The sequence below is a fragment of the Python bivittatus genome, unplaced genomic scaffold, assembly GCF_059951505.1.
Source record: "Python bivittatus isolate LINGU-HERP-01145 unplaced genomic scaffold, Pbiv_v1 ctg000700_np1212, whole genome shotgun sequence".
Lineage (NCBI taxonomy): Eukaryota > Metazoa > Chordata > Lepidosauria > Squamata > Pythonidae > Python > Python bivittatus.
The window spans coordinates 6,928,366-6,947,320 of NW_028277098.1; the positions used below are offsets into that span (position 1 = coordinate 6,928,366).

The 18,955-nt window shown below is 40.3% G+C and overlaps 1 protein-coding gene across 1 annotated transcript in view; it reads left to right on the forward strand.

Moving 5' to 3' along the window:
- QSOX1 (quiescin sulfhydryl oxidase 1) overlaps positions 1 to 18,955 on the forward strand; it is a 52,863-nt gene that overhangs the window by 16,389 nt on the left and 17,519 nt on the right. The window contains exons 3-6 of the mRNA XM_007434168.4: positions 6,776 to 6,824; positions 8,371 to 8,473; positions 11,880 to 11,970; positions 15,188 to 15,333. Coding sequence (XP_007434230.1) covers positions 6,776 to 6,824; positions 8,371 to 8,473; positions 11,880 to 11,970; positions 15,188 to 15,333 — 389 coding nt within the window. The remainder of the gene's footprint in view (positions 1 to 6,775; positions 6,825 to 8,370; positions 8,474 to 11,879; positions 11,971 to 15,187; positions 15,334 to 18,955) is intronic.

The following is an 18,955-nucleotide window of genomic DNA, read 5'->3' on the forward strand; positions in this document are numbered from 1 at the left end:
GTTTGGCCCAGGTGAAATTTATTTTTGAAATGTTGCCTATATAGAATCTTTGATTAAGAAGCTATGGTGGTCTAATAATGTAGTAAGAAAGGGGATTTGTTCAGACATGCCAGTTGGCTTTGTTTCTCTTTTTCCCAATTGTCCCACCTATTGTTGGCTTAACTCCAGCCAACAAAAGAGTGGGCCTTCTTTCTGGTGGTATCCGGGCCTTGGAATGTTTTCTCAAGGTGCCAATGCTGAATTTGAATCTTCTTTGCACAGGTATTTTAAGTAATGCTTATATATTTTAAAATATAAATGTACTTTCAGTGCTAATTTGTTTAGATTTATGCCTCTCCGTTTCGGTCAGCCTTGCAAGATAGTCCAGACAGGAAGCACACCCACATGAACTAATTCTACAAAGGTTACATTAACAGAATCTTGCAGGTCTGAAAGTACATTTCATCCCTGTTGCCTGTACAGCCCAAGAAACTAGGGAGAGTCCCTTTTGAGATGTTTGCCACATCCATATTCCTGCTTTGGGCTCAGCTGCCTCTTATCTGATCATCCCCCTGGGTGTGGTTCTTCCCTCTGTCTCGCAAGGTCATTCCCACATACCATTACAATTTCTGATCATGCTTTGTTTTATTTTGAAGCCGCCTAAGTGCTATACATTACCCTCAGAACTTTCCAGATAAAGTTGGGCACTTGAATAAAGTAATGAAATAATGAAGCATGAAAATGGGGCATGTACACTTAAATATGATGAGTGTGGCTGGATATGTTTGCAGCAGTAAATCCTTTTTTGGCCTGAAGGCAGCTTTGGCTTGTAGGTAATTGCACTTGCTCAAAAAATAAAATAAAATAAAATAAAATAAAATAAACAAGATGGGGTAAAAATAATTATTGTTGATGATTGCAAGGTAAAGTTACCTGATATGAAGCTAAAAGGCATTATTGCACAATGCTTATTTCAGAAGTAGAGTCATCTGCATGGTGTCCTAGTTCCCAAACATTTCTTGCCTAGAAACCATTCCATTGCCTGGAAAGCATATGGCATCTCTACATAAGCTAGGGGTTGTATCAAAGGGGGCTCATGGCTCAGGGGTTTTTCCCCTGATGGCATCTGCAACATCCAGCAATTGAAAATTGACTAAATCTTGCAAAGTTGTCAAACATCACAAGATGTTGGGTTTTGCAAAATTTTGAATAAGAATGACAAAATGCTGCAAATGGGGTGGGTTTTTAAAAAATATTTTTATATTAGCGGCCACCTTATGAGGCACTACAGTGCCATAGACTAGAAGCCATTGCTGTAGTTCATACTTATTCAGACACCTGTCCTATTTTTATTTGCATTTAGCCAAAGTCCATTGCAGTACATGTACAAAGGATAAACAATAATTACAAATGTGACAACTAAGATTCTTTAGTTGTAAAAAAAACTGCCCAGGGAAGTTTCCTTAGGATTTTATAAATAGAATCACATAAGTAAAAAGGAAATGTCTCATAGCTTCAGGTGATTATCCTGACACTCCTTTTAAATATCAGGCAAAAGTCACTCCCTTTCATTCTTATGTGTATAATAAATAATGAACAATATCTTCTACAAAATAAATGTGTTTGTGTATATGTTGTTCTTCAGCAGGGATGTTAAAATACTGTCTTGTTACATGGTGGAGGATGTTGCTTGAAATATGAGTTGTGGTTAGGTAAGCCCTAGGAATTTCAGGCTAAGCTAGCAGCTGAAACAGGCTGCTTTACAATGGGTTGCCTTTATTTAAAGATATTGTACCAAGAAATACAAACTACAAATCATAGTCCTATCTTCACCTACATCATGCTCATAAACCAACTGCCTCAGGAAAGCTAGGGATTATCTCAAAAAAGCTTCATGCCGAGATTGCCCTTTTGCAGCAGAACATCACAGTGTCATGCTGAATCTTCACCGTATTTGGGGAAGCTGGTATCTCTCAATCTGGTTCACTTGTTCCAGAATTTCAGGTAGCATTGAGCTGTATCACCTACAATCTCATCTCAGATTTCTTGTCCTATAATTCATTTAGCTGAAAAAAGAATTACAACTAACTGGCCATGATCCCGCTGCAGTTTGATGATTCTCAGCAGCTCACATGTTAAAAGGGCCTCCTTCTGGACTCACAGTTCCTGCTAAAGATTGATGTCAGGCCTAGCCCAAGGAACTCCTGGAGAACATGTAGGTTCAATCAGCAAGGTTTATTAGCTAGCACTTATTTACAGAATCTTTTCAGACTGACCAGTAGTTCCCAGGCACAACTTTCTACTATCTTCTGGAATGTTTAGGGATGCGCCAGCTTTCTTCGCTTATCTCCAGAGCGTTGCTCTGGAGACGAGAGCACCGTTTTCACCCCCCTTCCTCCATTCCAGTCCATCACAAGACTACCTATATAGCTGAACTATCACAGTCTTGATAATCTTCCCAAAAAAGAGAGGTTGGAAACTGGCCAATAGTTATCTAAGACCATTATTTCCAGGGTTAGCCTCTTCAAAAGGGACACACCATAGCCTCTTTCAAGACTGCTGGTGGCTCTGCCTCTTGCAAAGAGGTATTGACACTCCCAAATCCAGGTGGTCACATCTCCACCACTCTTACCAGCAGGCAGGACAGGCATGCATCCAGGTTACAAGTGGCAGAAGATAATCTAAGCAACACCCTGTCTACTTACTTGAGGTTCATAGGCCAAAAGGAATCCCAGATAATAGGGCTAGATGGTGCCTTAGTCCTCACTAAAGACTTTACTCATGACTCTCAAAACTTTGATGAATCTGAGTGACTTTATCAGCAAAATGCTGTGCAAATTGGTCACAGTGGCCAGGTGGGAAATTTATCTCCTGACCCCTTCCCAAAGGGAATTAGAAACCCTGAACGGGGCTGGTGGATGACAGCCTGCTGACTCAATAAGGGAGAAAAGAGCTTGCTTCTCCTCCCTTAGTATCACAGTGTAGGCCATGCTTTGTTGGATTTGTGTTTTATCTTTTTCTACCTGTACTCCTGATATCATTTCTGGTGCTTCATTTGCCAAAAGGGTCAATCCCAAAAAAGAGGCACCTGAAGGCCAGTCATATTCAGTACCCAGCTTGCCTCATGTTGCCAGTGGCACACCAGACATTGAACTGAACTGCCCACCAGAGAGCTGGGAAGCTGCATAACTCCCCTGTGGAAACCATTTGAATCCATCAGGCACTTGGAACAGACTATTAGACTAGGTCCCTTTGCCTCAAGGAGGTCTTGGGTGGCTATCCATCACATCTGGAACAGGGTGTGATTTGACCACAGCAATGGGATGATGGCAATCCTGTCCATCTCCTGATCATATAATATCTGGTCTGAGATAAAAATGAGGTCTGATGTATGACTGCCTACATGTTTCAGCCCTGAACTTACATTAGAGAAGCTATTGGTTGCCATGGAGGCCAGAGATTCCCAGACTTTACCAGGGTCAGCCCCCAGGACATGGAGGTTGAAAACCCCAGTACCAAAGGTAGAGGTTCACTACCAGCCCTGAGACTGCTCCCAGCATCCTCGGGAAGGATCCTGCCAGGCAGTACACCTATAAGATCCCCAGCTTGTCTCTACCGCCCAACTGAACATACAGGCACTCCCACCCCAGTATCTCAGGAGCAAAGTCCTCGATTACAGATAAGGTGTCGCACCAAAGACACACCCCTCCCTGGCCTCGGTGCTGAGCTTGCTGAAAGACCCAAAATTCAGCTGAAGATATTTCAGATAAAGCAACATTGTTGCCCTTGCCCAGCCAGGTTTCAGTATGACGTGCCAGGTCTGTCACATCTTCCACAAGCAGATTATGGGCATAGGTGACCTTACTGCAGATCGTTAACACTTTGAAGCCAAAGCCTCCAGCAGCCTGGCCGTATAACCTCCAAGGTGGAGCTGTTGGGTTGGAACTCGAGATAGCCACCAATTTGGAGTGTAGAAGCTTACCCCATGAATGTTATGGATCAGACACAACTTGTGCCAGGTTACTTCCATATTGTTGGTTGGAGGGAGCTGGTGTCTACTCCTGTGGGTAGTTGGAATTATTGAAAAGAGTGCCTAAATGGTAATAGTGGACACCCACGGCTTCAAGTTTATGTCTTGGCACCAAAGAGACGGCAGTCTTGTATGCCCTTCAGTAAACCTGCTTACTGCTTCTCCTGAGTCAGAGCTTTCCTTTGTTAAAGGACTACTGTATCTGGGATAGTACAGTACCTTCTGTAGCAGTGTTTCTCAGCCTTGGAAGCTTGAAGATGTGTGGACTTCAATTCACAGAACAGAATCCTACCACTTTGATTTTCATGGGAAAAAGCAAGTAAATTAGGTTCAGAGGGAAGAGACTGATTTTAATAGACCAAAATGGTAATTCTCTCCTTGGGTTTTACAACCCTGGATCTGAATTAGTCCTCACCTTGCAGTTCTTTAAAAAGAAAAGGTATCTCATCCTGTCTCTAGTATCTTGCCTCATTTAGCCTTAAGTTTACTATTTACTGATATAAGCCTTCCTCCTTCCTTCTCTTTCTTGGAGACACACTCATATTCAATTCTTTGTCACAAGCTGATGTGGCAGTTTCCTGCTTCCTTTTTCTTGCATTTGGTCTAAATCCTCCAAATGCATTAAAACCTAGCCCATTACACAAACCCTTGATTTGTGTACTTTCGATCAGGTGGAAAGTACACAGCTGGCAGGATGTGTTATTAGCCTGTCCAAAAGAACCAACGTAGAAAACGGGAAAGCTAAGGAAAGCATATTTGCTTGGTAAATAAGTTCTGTTCCTTCATCATTTACAGTGGCATTGGCAGCACAGGGTGAACATTTCCTGCTGACCAATTAGAAACTTAAATTTGGAGTTTCACTTCAGACGAGTGGTAAATGTATTTTGGAGGAGATACAAAAAGGAGCAAAATAGATAAATAAACCTTAGCACACAAAAAGTAACTAACATTTGCATTCCTCACACTCAGACATTATAGCTGCACTGAGAGAACGTAACTGCCTGAGGCAATATTGTTTGAGGTTTTGTAAAACAATTTTATTATAAACTAATTGGAGAAGTGGTGTAGATATACATATAATAAACAGTTTGAAAGAAAATAAAACCATATAAAAGCATACTAATTAAAAAGATGGGGGAAGTGGGAAGGCAAAAAGCAATAAGCTAACATTTGTCCAGGGAATGCCTGGGTGAAAAGAGCACCTTATAGATCCCTACAAGGTATTCTGGCAGACACGTTATGAATTTGGGAGAAGCAGGAGAACATTCCAGAATGCAGGCGCTAGTCCAGGAGTTAGGCTGGCGGGGGGGGGGGGGGCAGTAACGAACTCCTGAAGAAATGGAATATTTAGTGACAACTGTTTTCTAAAAGATGTTTTGTCTAATTTTTGGCTCGATGTGACAGTAACATCAGGAGTTAAGGTATCTTTTCTCTGGAGTCCATAGAAAGTACCCAGCTCCAAATGTAGCTATGAGATTACCGTAAGCTCGTGGGGGTGGGGGATGGGGAGAGGTGAATAACAGGGAAAGGACCCCCATCTTAGAATTTCTTCAACTCTCCAACTGGGTTCATATAAAACGATAAATTACTAACTATGGTTGGCAAACCACAGTGGTGAGATTCACACATGCACTAAAGCAGATCAGAGAATCACATTATAGCTTAAGGCTGTGTGTGACCCAATTACTGGCTCGTCTGAGCTTAGCAATTTTGTATTTCTGGCATAGTCTTCAATATTTGTAACTACATGAACTCTTCTTTCCTCCCTCTTGTACTTTTGCTAAGAAGTGGATTATTGATTAACTTTTCCCTCTGGCTCTTCTTTTCCCTTGATGTTAGCTTTCATGTTAATGGTATATGTCCAGAACTTTGGAGGAACAACCTGTTTAAATTAGAAACAACTAAGATGCTGGAAATGGTCTACAAAACAAGATACCCACACTGCCTTGTACTACTTGTGCTTTTTAAGGTCTCAAATGACTCCCTGTGCTGTATTAGAAAAACGGGCAGAAGTCCCACAGGGCACAGCACATATCAGGAAGTTTGAATCGATTAGCAGTGTCCTAGGCAACATGTGACCGACCCATCAGGCAAATGTAGCTACCAGGTTGGAAACCAGTGGAGCTCCTGCTAAGATGAGTTAAGCCTGCTATAACAGATTTGCAGCTGCCTTTTCATTTTTAATTAAAGCCACATATTTTTCTTCCTGGCAGTGCTTTTCCAGTTCTGTCATTTCTCACTGCATCCTCCCTATGCGATAATCAGCATTCTTGTGTTGCGCATCTGCAGATGAAAATGGGGTATATATTCTGGATCCCAGAGCGCAGAGCAGTAGAGTTCAAAGTAGTGTTTTAATCTTTATGTTTAATTATGTGTAAAATAAAACTTCACTTAGAGGTTTTTAAACCTAAATATTATATATACAATGGTTTAACAAAAAAACAATTTAATGGAGATTGATTGATTGATTGATTGATTGATAATGTGCCATCGAGTTGGTGTCAACTCTTAGTGACCACATAGGTAGATTTTTTCCATGATGATCTACTCCTAACCTGGTCTTTCAGGTCTTCAAAAGGGAACAGAGAGAGATCAACAAATAACAGTCCTGGTAGTTTTTTCCATCTCAATCTATGTTCTTCTCTCCCAGCTTTTAAGCCAATGAGTTAGAACTCCAAGTTACAACTTGGCAATTGTGTTGTTTTGCATACTGGCAAAAACAGTATTTAAAAGCAGAACCTAACTATGTGGTTTATTTCTTTCCAGTTTTTCAAGACATTCTCCAAGAATCCTGAGGATGGTATACAATTCAGCAGTATGTACCGTATGTAGAATTCTTGTCAGTGAAATAGCAGCTAAATTGTCTCTTTCTGTCATCAAGGACAGTCATACTTATCGAGGAGACAGATGATCTACCATTTAATATGACTGCTATTGGAATGCACAGTTTCTGAGATGTCTCATTCCTTTTCCACACTTCTGTGATGTATTTCATTTGGGCAAGGATTGAAAAATATTTCTGTCCTTCTTCTCAGATCAGGAGACTGGGACTCTCATTTTGGGATACCAAAATTCTGAACCCAGATAAATAATACAGGATATAGGTTAATTGGAACCTGATTAACTTATTTAGAGAAGAACATATGAATTGACTTTGTCTTGCATATTGTGGTTAAAATTTGCACACATTATGTATTCATATGATTGGTCAGAATACTGCATGTTTTGTTTTTGTTTTGGAAAAAAATTAAGCCATGACCAGTTGTGGTTGGGTTTTTTATTTCCAGATAAGCTGTGTGAATGCTAACCTGTTTTGAGCTTACCTAGATGTAGACCTACCCGACCTCAGTATTGATACAATAGGAGGTTTTCATCTCTAGGGATAACCAAGGAGTGTTCCTCTTTGAAGAAACCTAAAGAATCTGTAACAAAGAATTCTCAGCATGTTCATTAGGTTGCAGTGGGGGGGAAAACAGGAACATCACAGAATCAAAATAACCCCTGAAAGAAGAAGCAAAATCTAAAGGCAGAATGGAAAGTGCTGATCCATTGGTGCATGAAAATTGCCTGCTGCAGCCCAAAAGCCAGCATCTAAGTATACTCTCCTTATGAACTCCAACAGATACAGTTGATTGCTACTTGACCTGTAGGGAGGATGAAACCATTATTCTTCCTTAATTGGTGATGCTTGTTAGGCAACATTTGTGAGGTTCTTAGTCAAGAGAGCTATTGAGACTCTCTGTGGAGGGAATCCCCATTCAGGAAATGCTGTACTGTGGGATGAGCCATGTAAGAACTAATTTGGGAGTGGCTCCTTAGCTGAACAAAGGGTTATGTTTTTGTAGCTAGGCTCAATCTGTTTCCCATATTTATTTTTGCCCCTCAGTTCTCAACTGAAAATTGAACCCTAGAGGGATACAGCAGGCATAGGGAGATATCTGCTGGGACAAATGAGCTGCTGGAAGCCTACTGGTGACTGGAACTCACCTTCCTCTAAGTTGTCATTCAGGGAAAAAAATGGCTGAGTTCTGTCATTTCATGTTTAGAGCAGTCAGACAAAAGAGGAAGGATGCTAAGACAGGTTAGACCTTGAAAAATCTGTAAATGTTATTTTCATGATTTGATAGATCATTTCCTGTGTACTCTCTCTGCATGGATGCAAATGATAGACTAATCACAAAAAAGGAATCCTTGTACTTAAACGATTGGAAAGAGGCTGTCTGCAACAATCCCCAGTAATCAGAGGTAGTAGAAGCTGCTGGGTCTTTGCTCATGCATGGTATTCTCTGGGGTAAAGGCACGTTGAGTGATGCACCCTGGTTGGCTGGGATTTCACGATGATATCTCTTTTTCTTGTACAGATCATGAAAAAACCGTCCAGGCCCTAAGAGAGACCATAATCACCTCAGTGGAGCGTCAAGAAGACGTGCGGCCTTCTGCCAGCCCACCGTTGCGGCCAGCAAGGTAATTTGGAAGGAGATTGCAAAGCAGACAATCCCTTTTAAGTGTCAGTACACATGCCACGTGTCTTTCCTTCCAACCCAACAGCATATGTAAAAGGGCTTTGGACTCTGAAAACTCAGCATTTGCATTGCAATAGATATTCAGAGTGCTTCGTTATAACTATCTTATAACATAGGACAGTGTTGTCCTTCTCATTTAGCAGAATGAAGATATCAGATCCTTGCCCCAAAGAACATTGTAATCTAAAATCAATTGTGAGAAGGATAAGAGAGAAAGGGAAAAGAAAGCAGAGACTGGAAAAAGAGGCATATAAAAAGATAAAAATTTATTATTAAAATAAAAACATTATTACAATTAAAAAAAAAGGGTATTAAAATATACAAATCCCATGGAGGGAACAGAATATCAATTACAGTGGAGCCATCTAAGAATGTCTCCAGTTCCCAAAGACCCCTAGGCCTGATGACACAACCAGGTCTTGAGGGACTTCCTAAACAACAGCAGAGAAGGGGTGAGACTAACTTCAGGAGGGAGAATGTTCCACAAGGAGGGATTGAAAGTACATTAATTATTTATTTCTATAATTGCTGATCTTGATAAAATATTTAATTTCTAACAATGATTGTAGAAAAATATTTAAAAGTAGCTCCTGTATTATTTAGTTCTGTTTTCTGGAATGCTTCTATTACTTTTATGTTGACTTAAGTTTTGAATAGTACTAGAAGATAATGTTAGGTCACCTCTCCAGTCATTACCAAGTCAGAAGGCTGCAGGAATTGATGGAATACCTAAAGAAATGTGGCAAGCAACAAAAGAATCAGTCAAGGTTCTAACCAAACTATGAGAGTGAATCTGGACATAGTGGCTGCCAGACTGGAAGAAATCAGCGTACATGTCAGTACTGAAGAAAGGACACTTAACAGTGTGCAAACTATCACACGATAGCCTTCGTTTCACATGCTAAGAAAATAGTGCTTAGAATCATCCAAGACAGATTAGAGCCCTACATGGAAAGGGATATGTCAGATGTTTAGGCTGGCTTCAGAAAAAGCCAAGGAACATGAGACATTATTTTATTTATTTTTTATTTATTTATCATATTTATATAGCTGCCCATTTCATATAAAGTGACACATTATTGCTGATGCACGCTGGATAACTCAGAAAACCAGAGAATTCCAACAAGAAGTCAATATGTTTTTCACTGATTACCAAAAGGCCTTGATTGTGCTGGCCCAGATTTTTCCCTGCTGTAGTCAGAGATTACTGCAGGAAGAAAATTCTGTAATCTTGCTTGGCTTGCAAAGGAAATTATGTCTTACTACTGAAACCAAGTTACAACTGCCTTTGATAAAGTCTTTACTTCTTCAGTTTGATGCCAACTGACTCTAAATGACTCTGGTTGGCTCACAATACACCAAACAATATAAAAACGATATAATAGAAACAACAGACAATTAAACCAGACTCAGACAACAACAACAACAGAGGAAGAGCAAGATGGCTTACCCAGCCAACCCTGAAACCTCCCACCGATGACTAACATCTAGGAAAGGGGGCACCAGCCACCCTAGCCCAGGGCCGGGGAGAACAACCAGGTCTTTACGGCCCTTTGGAATGTCAGCAGGGTGGGAGCCATCCGGATTGCAAGGGAACCTCATCCCAGAGGGCAGTCTTCTCCTGTGGTAGGGCTTCAACCAATTAAGGACTCTTACTTAATAGTCTGAAGTTACTGATTTCAGTTTGTCAAGAAAAGCTTTCATTTTGTGTTAAGAAAGAATATAATTTTAACAGTCTTCTAATTTTCTATCTCATAAACTCAAAAGCATAGAAATAGTCTCATAAAATAAAACAAGTGCACCCTTAACTAGAACAGCCTTATCAACAATGGGCAGCCAAATTGCCCCACTGTAGCTGGTTAATCAGTTAGTTATATAGAACCCACACTTGCCGCTGTAATGGCATGTTTGTTTATGCAGTACTGTGTAACTTAGCCTTCCCCAGCCTGCTACCTCCCCCCAGATATGTTGAACTAAAATTTCCATCTTCCCCAACCAGTATGTTCCTAGAGTAAAATTCAATCTTCTTCAGTGTTTCATCATCAGGCATGCTTTCCACATTGCTGTTGAGCCCCGGAGAGGAAGAAAGCATGGGTTTCCATTCAAAGATTCTGCAATTTTATCCTTCTCTGTGACTAGACAATTAATAGCCTAATTATACTTGTACCTTCTGGTTTTATTCTGGGGACAGAAATAGCCATTCAGAGTATGCTCATACTTCATTCTTTTGTAAGGAGTTGAGTGATTAGAGGAACTGACATTTCATAATTTGGAGTTGTATGTTTTGCAGATAACCTTCAGCTCACAAGTTCAGAACATGAAATATTATTTTAATTTATAAAGTTTATAAACAGTGAATCAGTAAATGAATAGTTCTTAGAAGAGTGCTTATACAAACATTCAAAGACAAGTTATAGTTCATAATGTTTGGAAAGTGTTGTAACAATTGCTCATTTATTGAATCATTGTTTGTAAATCACCTTGAGATGTCTACACCTGTCAGGCTTTCAAGATTATTATAGCCTATATCTATAGAGTAGAGTTCTAGTATTTCTTGTCATGTCTGTTTCTCGGCCTAATCTACCTTGAAGAGCTGACAACTCATCGTGTAATCAAACCTGGATCATCCTACTGATCTGTCATTTAAAAAATAATATTTATGCAATAAAGCTGGTAGTTTGCTTTGACTGTGTGATGAGGCTTCTTCCTACCTGGTGGACAAGGATTAGAAGGCAAATTGGTTGGAGTGATCAAGGAAACCCTGGGCAGAAATCTTATTAATATCTGACAATGTTTGCTTGGCAAAGGTTGGACGCAGAACCTTCATCAAAATTCTGAATTCTGAAAATGTGATTCAAAGGCTCCTGTAAGGATATAAGCCTATAGTGACTTGAACTGGCCACTTGAGACATGTCAGCTAGGACTTTAGCTAGCTGTGGGTTATCTTTCTTCGCCTTGCTTTTTCTCTGATTCTGGAATTAGAGATAAACTTTGGAAAACTCAAAACAATTGTTCACAGTTGTATAAAACTGATTATGTGTGAAGAAGCATTCTTTCTTCTGTTCTCTTGGAAAAGATTATCAAAGGGAGAAAAAAAAGAAAGGGGTCCTGATTACCAGAGAAAGGACCTTTAGATATGATTATTTCCCTTAGGATATTCTCTTACAAGGTTACAAATCCAGTTAGATTAAAAACTTATTGCTGTCCCCTACACCCAGGAGGAAATGCTCAACAGTTGGTTGGGTAAGATCTCCTATAGTAGGAGGAAGTGGACAGCTCTAAATTTGCTTGAAAAAGATATTCATCTGTACTTGGAACAGTATATAACATTCTTCATCTTTTTGCAGCATGGGAGAACTTCGTGACTTCTTTCTGAGAAACAACGTGACTTATTTGGCCGTGATATTTGAAAAGGATGACTCCTTTTTGAGCAGAGAGGTGAATCTTAATTGATTGTTCAACATGCACATCATAGCCAGTGTTGTTATTATTGTTTATTCAATTTTTATCCTGTTTTTCTACCCGGAAAGCATTCAAGACCTCTCAGTTTTACCTCTAGTGTAAAATTAAAATCAGCAGTTGAAATCGGATTAAAACTTTTAAAATATAGGTAGATTGCAATTAATATGAGTTCGAATAATATGACATTCAGCTCAGCGTAGTGCAAATTGCAAATTAATACCAGGTCACATTTAATGCAACCCAGTTAATGCAAGGCCAGCGCATGCACAATTGAGGCTTACACATGTACAGTTGTGGTTAAGGTTTTAGACACTGCTAATCTTCGTGTGTGCAAAATGGCAAAAAGGAAGATTCTGTCAGAGGAAAACAGTGAAAGTTTAAAAAAGAAGAGGCTTGTTATTACATTAGAACAAACATTTGATGTAATTGAACACACAAACATGTCTTAGCCACACTAAAATAGGATGAGATGTTGGAATCTACCATAGAATTTTTTTAAAATTTTGCTTTCTGTAACTACTCTGTGACTTTGGTAACTATACATTTAAATCAAAAGTGTATTATTTTTATCCTTTACTATAACACTTCATTATTTTTTTAAATTCTTCATTTCCTATTTCCATCGAGCTGGAACCAATTACCATATTTTCCATAGAAATATCACTTCAAATAGTGCGAATTCAAATACTGCGACCATTTCGTGGGATTCATTAACTGCACTAATTGAGACTTAGCTGTAATCATTATCAAATTCAAACTGAAAAGTCTTGAATGAAGAGGAAGGACACAGTCCATTTCCTAAGTGAAAGCCTTCCACAGAGCAAAGAGTGAGGGAGATGACCTTGACAGAGAGATGCAAGAACTGTTACCTGGGCAAAGAGGGCTAAAGCATTCTTTAAGTCCTTAAGCAAGATGATATTCTGAAGCGACTCAGGCAAACGCTGCTGGTTCACTGAGGCATAAGACAGAGGGGAGGTAAAACACAATCAGACTTGCAAGATACTATTGTATTGTGCCTGGAAAGTAATTGGCAGCCAGTACAGGATTCTCCACACAGATACAGTGAGGTTTTGGTACTGTGTATCTGTTAAATTTCTGGACACTCTTGAAGGGTAGGCTCATGTCAAGTGCACTGCAGCTGTAAAAGGGCCAGTGGCCCATTCATTCCCTATAGCATCAGAATGACCAGACCAGGAAACCTGCCAGAAGTGAGTTTTTAGAGCGAAGCGGATACAGGCATCCAAAGATAAATGGGCTAATAATGTTTAAATATAGACCTGTAACTTTTGTGGAAATAAATAAAAAGTATCTTGGTTCTTCCTTCCTGTTCCCTCCTGGAATATATTACTTGGGTCAAGCTCTCTGTGGGAACATGATCCCTCGGCAAACGTTTGACATCCTGATCTAGTCTCTGATATTGTCCACAAAAACTATTCTAGGGATATTCCCCCATCTCTACTGGTTAAGTGTCCTGTGTTAGGTCAAGTTAGCCTTTCTGAGTTATTCAGGAGATTTTTGTTTTGCAGCATTAAGCTTTGGGGTGCTTCCTCTTCCCTGGCTAGTGCATTCTGTTAAGGATAACTGATACGCACATGTGCCCAGATACCATCTCTGACAAGGTTAAATTGAAGGAAACACACAAAAGAAAGAATTTCTTTCACATAATCCATCCCCCCCCCTCCGCTCCCCGGGAAATCAAAAGACAAAGAGGAAGCCAGGACAACACTTCTGCTGGTTAGCTTTTTCATTCAAGGTGATAGGGAAATCTTTTTGTTTCTTCACAACAATTACATTTGCAAGGTAAGTTAGAATATAATCTCTTTTTATAAACAGTCTCTTCAGCCAAAGTAAACATAGATAACATTGACAATAGGCTTTTGTGGGTTTGCCCAGACCTTTGTTTTAAACTTTTCTGACAGGCTAAGCATAAGCCTCTGGTTTCAGATTAGGCAAAGAACATCAAAAAGGCCTTTAATATCTACTCTAATGTGTATGTGGTGAAAGGATGTAAATTCTGATTCTTACAACACTGACATGTGGTAGTGGCACTGAAGATTTCTTCATACATGGGAAAGCATGGATGAGCAGCCGCTGACTACAGCTTCAAGTGTGTTAATTATGTCTCTCCCTATGTCTCTTCTTAGCTGCCAGTTTTCCTAAAGATGGAAGAATAATTGGTCCCTGAAAAGAGGAAAAGGGGGAACTGACTAAGGGACAGCCATTATCTTGCTCTTCATAGTACATGCCTGTATTTTTCTGTACTCTCTTGATTTCTATGTCCACTTGCCTCTCCAAGTCTGAAGAGAAGGACTTCTATCATGGGATAAAAAGTACCAGAGGGCTGTTTTGGCAACTGAGGCAGTGTTCTAGCCAGAATGTTTCACCCGTAGATCAGGGCTCGAAGTGGCTCCCCAAAAGTTATCGTAGAATCTTATGTGTATTATAACTCTTGTTGGACTGTAACCCTGACCTGACACCTGAAGGTCCAGTGTAGCCTTTGGCTTTAAACTGACAGTGCTCTCTGATGCAGATCAGCACAAAGGAGCTAGTGCATGAAAGAGAGGAAAAGTAAACTGTTTTTTGTAGATCTGCTTCCACAATGAAAAAGGTTGTTTGTCATTCTCAGTTCTTTGTTTCTGTCTCTTCTGAGTTTCCTCTTCAAGGGCCTGCTGAGCACCTCTGGCTGCTTTATTCCCTTCAGGGAACTTGGGGATAAGAGAGGAAGCAAAGAAAGTAGTTAACTGCCACAAGTCTTAAAGGAAATAGGAGGCTGTACCTACTGGCTGTTAAAGAAATAAACACAAAGGTCACTTTAATATTCTTTAATTGTGTAATCATAATGCTGAGCGCTTGTAATGAGGTATTACCTACCTCTTTTCCAGTTCAGGATTCAAGGGAGACTTTGGTAATGGATCAATTATTGCTAAGGAAATAATAATAGAACATTCCAAAGAATGTGTGTGCCTTTGTTTAATCCATAGATATTAACGTGACACTGTTCAGATGTGAATCACCTGGAAAGGATCTGCAAGATTTCCATGGTAGCGGAGAGTGAGAATGAGTGAGAGCTGCGAGAGAGACTTTCAGAAGTTTAAATTTTTGAATAGAGAAGGAGAAAAGTAACTTGTCACATCCAGCTGAGAAAAGTTGAACTCCCACTCCTAACATTGACTGATGCCATCTCTGATTCTAGGTAGCATTGGATATGCTTCAGTTTGAGAACATTGCAGTAAGGCGAGTCCTGCAGAGCAATGAAGAGCTAGTGAGACAGTTCAACATCACTACCTTCCCATCTGGCCTCCTCGTGATCAACAATGGTTCTTGCAGCAGCATCCCTGGGTGAGATGTTATCATAGTTATAAACTCCCCCCTTTTCTGTTTTATCCAGTGCTGTTGCTAAAATGCATAAATTCTCTGTCACCCGTGTTCATTCTCCTTCAGTTCAAGAATTCAGGCTCCTATGACAACTCAGATAATCTCCGTGAGGACTTTTACTCAATTCACGCCTTCTTTTAAATATGCTACAAAAGCTGGCTGACTCTTCTTCAATTTTATTCCATAACTATTCCTGTAAGGAATTTTCAGAATATTTATATTTTTTGGATTCTCTGACCAGTTCCTATGTGAGGGGTCTTATTTAGGCATTTGTAGAAAATTGTAGGATAGATTTCTATAGAACTTCTATGACAGTCCTTCATTGTAGTGGGAGATCAGCCTGTTGTATCCAGGTTCATTATAATTCAGGCAACTGCATTGTCAAAGCCTGTTTTCAGCCAACTGTTTGGGTGTGCAAGTGTTTGTCTGCTAGCTGGGTTGGAAATGATGGAATCTCCACTGAAGGGAGGTTCTTGTTGTATGTGAAGCAGAGACGATGGATTTTTCTTTTGGGTGTTGCTCAAAAAAGAGATCTTCTGGGATTTAAAGGCTGTGTGTATGGAGGGTGTGGACATAAGATATGTCTTGCTAATTTCTTACTAAAGCATTGAGAGTGCTGTTACTGCAGAGAGGCAGGCTATGTCACTGCATCACATACCATAATTAGAATCCTCTAAAGCAGTCATTTCCATCCTGGTCCCATCCAGATGTGAGGAATTATGCCTTCCATTACCCTGACACATTGTTGACAGCGGTCCTGGATAGTTACAGGAAGGGTTGTAGTTTAGATTAGAGAAGTCTCCCCCAAAATAGATTTGAGCAACCTGTGTGCCACATGTGGCCCCACCCATTTGTTGTCAACTCCTGTATCCTTTAATATCGTGACACCAGACCTAGTATCTACTGGATTTATGCCATCTGATTTATACAGTTTCTTGTCTTGTACATTCCTTCTTCCCCTTAATGATTTATGGACATTGACTTTTTCTATGCAGTTAGGCGCACATATTAGGAGTTTTCCTTTGGAAATAAGATGTCATAATCCAGCATTGGTCTAAACTAGACAGTTGTCACATCTGATGCTGCAGTGTAATGCGTCACCACAAGTAAATTATGAAATCACTGTGATTCTGCTAAGAAGGAAGGTGATTCTCTCGTGGAGCATTCAGGTTTGAGCCGCTATCTCCTGGCCATTTTCTTTTTCTCCTTCTTATCCTTTCTCTTAGTATTAGTTTTTGTTAGTTTTTATTGTTCCTTTTTAAACAACTGATAGTTTTGTTTTGTTTTTTTAAAGAAAGGTGTGCACTGCAAGCTGTGCCCCTTTTGGGTTTGGGTAACTGCGGTGTAGTGACATACGTTGCATAGGGGCAGGGTTTGCACTGCTTTTGTCAGCCTGGCCTCCCTCCTTGCTCCCCCTACAGATACCACTGACTATGGTTTTACATGACAATGACTAGCTATCTCTTTTGTCATCCATGAGGGTAACCCCACAGAGAAACTAGTAGGAATAGAAAGTGACTCACGTTTGTATCACTGTAACTAAACTATCCCAGTCCATCAGTGTATGTATGTAGCTGGCATAAACGCTTTTTAGCACTGAGGCCCCTCTGTGGGCATCTCCAGGCCACATACCTGTTCCTTCAGAGGGAATTCAGCTCCATCCACAACTATCTGTTTCCTTGACTTAGAAACCATTCACTGATACTGCCTTAATCTCACCAGGATTCAGACACAGTGTATTGATCCCCTACTAGTCTATTATTGCTACTAGGCATTGTCCCCAGCCTCTCTGCATTCTTTACAATTTCTCCCAATGTTTTATATAAACATGAAATAGCACCAAGGTACCTTGTGTTTTTCCCTGGTAAAATGATCAAGGAATTGAAAAAGAGTCATCCAGTGCTACCTTTTGTGATCAGCCCTGCACCTTGTAATACTCCACCTAGTTTGCAGAAGGGAGGTTTTATTTTACATTATTTTGAAACAAAGATAATTGAGTGTGGTGTTCTAAAAAAAACTGGCAAATGATCAACCCTGTGTTCTGACCCACCACCTCACATCCACCCAGCTGCTCGTTTCTTCCACATGCATTTCTAATTGCAGAAAAGTTCATTAGGAGCCAGACAATGGTTGGTTCTGAGATGCTGGCAGAGAACAATGGAACCTGTGCTTGGACCCTCTGGTGGATTCCTGCTATTGAATAGTGCATTAAACAACAAGCAGATGGTCTCCCTCCTCCCCCGCCCCTATATCGCTCTTAGCAGATGATTGATGTCCACCTGGCAGTGAAGGCATTAGTGTGACGGGCAAAGGGGCATGTTGGCACTGTTGATTTCCTTAGGAAGAGGTTTAGGGATGCGACGGCACTACTCACTTCTGGACCAGAGGGGAATAATTGGTGCATGTGAAATCTGTACGCTTTCTTCTGCAGTGAACTAGCTGGAGTGGGACAACTGGCTGGCCTAGAGGCGGTCATCTTGCTTCTCTCCTGCCAGCTTCACCCAACAGGAGAGTCATTGTTTTCCTTGCTGCAGAACTGGCAGAGGAGAGAATTATTTGTGATGATGCCGTCTCTTGGCCATCTGCTTGCAGAGAGCATCAGGCCGAGAAAACAGAGTGTAAAGTGACTGTTCCCGGCTGTGCTTCCCTCTGGGATTCTTTTGCTGGTGCCACTGCTTGCTGCACTGGCAAGCAGCTTTCTCTTAGTTTGGTGCTGCTTTGGGATGCAAAGGAAATTGGCTTTGTCCAGCGAGTTTATTCAAAATTCTCTGCTTATATCTTAAGCCACCTGGTTTGTAGATAAAGGGGTGGCCAAGATTAGGCTTCTCCCTTTGAACCTTTCTATAGTATATCACTGATTTCAAAGAGAATCAGATGGAGAGAGAGAGAGAGAGATCTAGGAGGATGGAAAAGAAGCCCATGGAGCCATTTGGGCTATTGAATTCAGCTAGTAATAATATTCACAACCTTTGTTTTGATGACAGCTCTCTTTCTTTAAATTCAGCTGATCAGATTCTGAGTGGTACCCAGCCATAAGTCAGTGTCATCCCACCAAATTTGAAGCTCTAGAATATAATCTGTATTTCTCTGACAGTTGCTTAGGCACAATCCATTCACTGAACCTAAAGCTGAAATGAAATGTGGATTATTTCATCTGTAGATGTAGTATAGTAGGAAATAATAATCTACTGACTGGCTTCATAATTATGTCCCAGACATCCTGAGTGCAAGACTGTTCCTCAATTTATGCTAAACTGTGGTGGGGAAGGGGAGGTGGATCTGGCAGTTTACATGAAGGATATTCCAATTTTTGTCTTCTAAATTAATTATGTAGCAAAGGTAATAAAATGAAAACAATTTATTCTATTTTTGGATGAATCTGCTTGGCTTGCTCTATTCTTTTATAGATTGTTTCCAAGGCTCATTTATTTTGAGTGTTTGCAAATACTGTATTGCCTGTTTTCCAACACGCTTATATAATAATAATTTTCATTTGATATCCCATTCATATCCTGCCTTTCCCCCCTTAATCATGAGACTGTCTGGAGATAGATTACTCCAAGAGCATGGATGTGATCCAGATCTG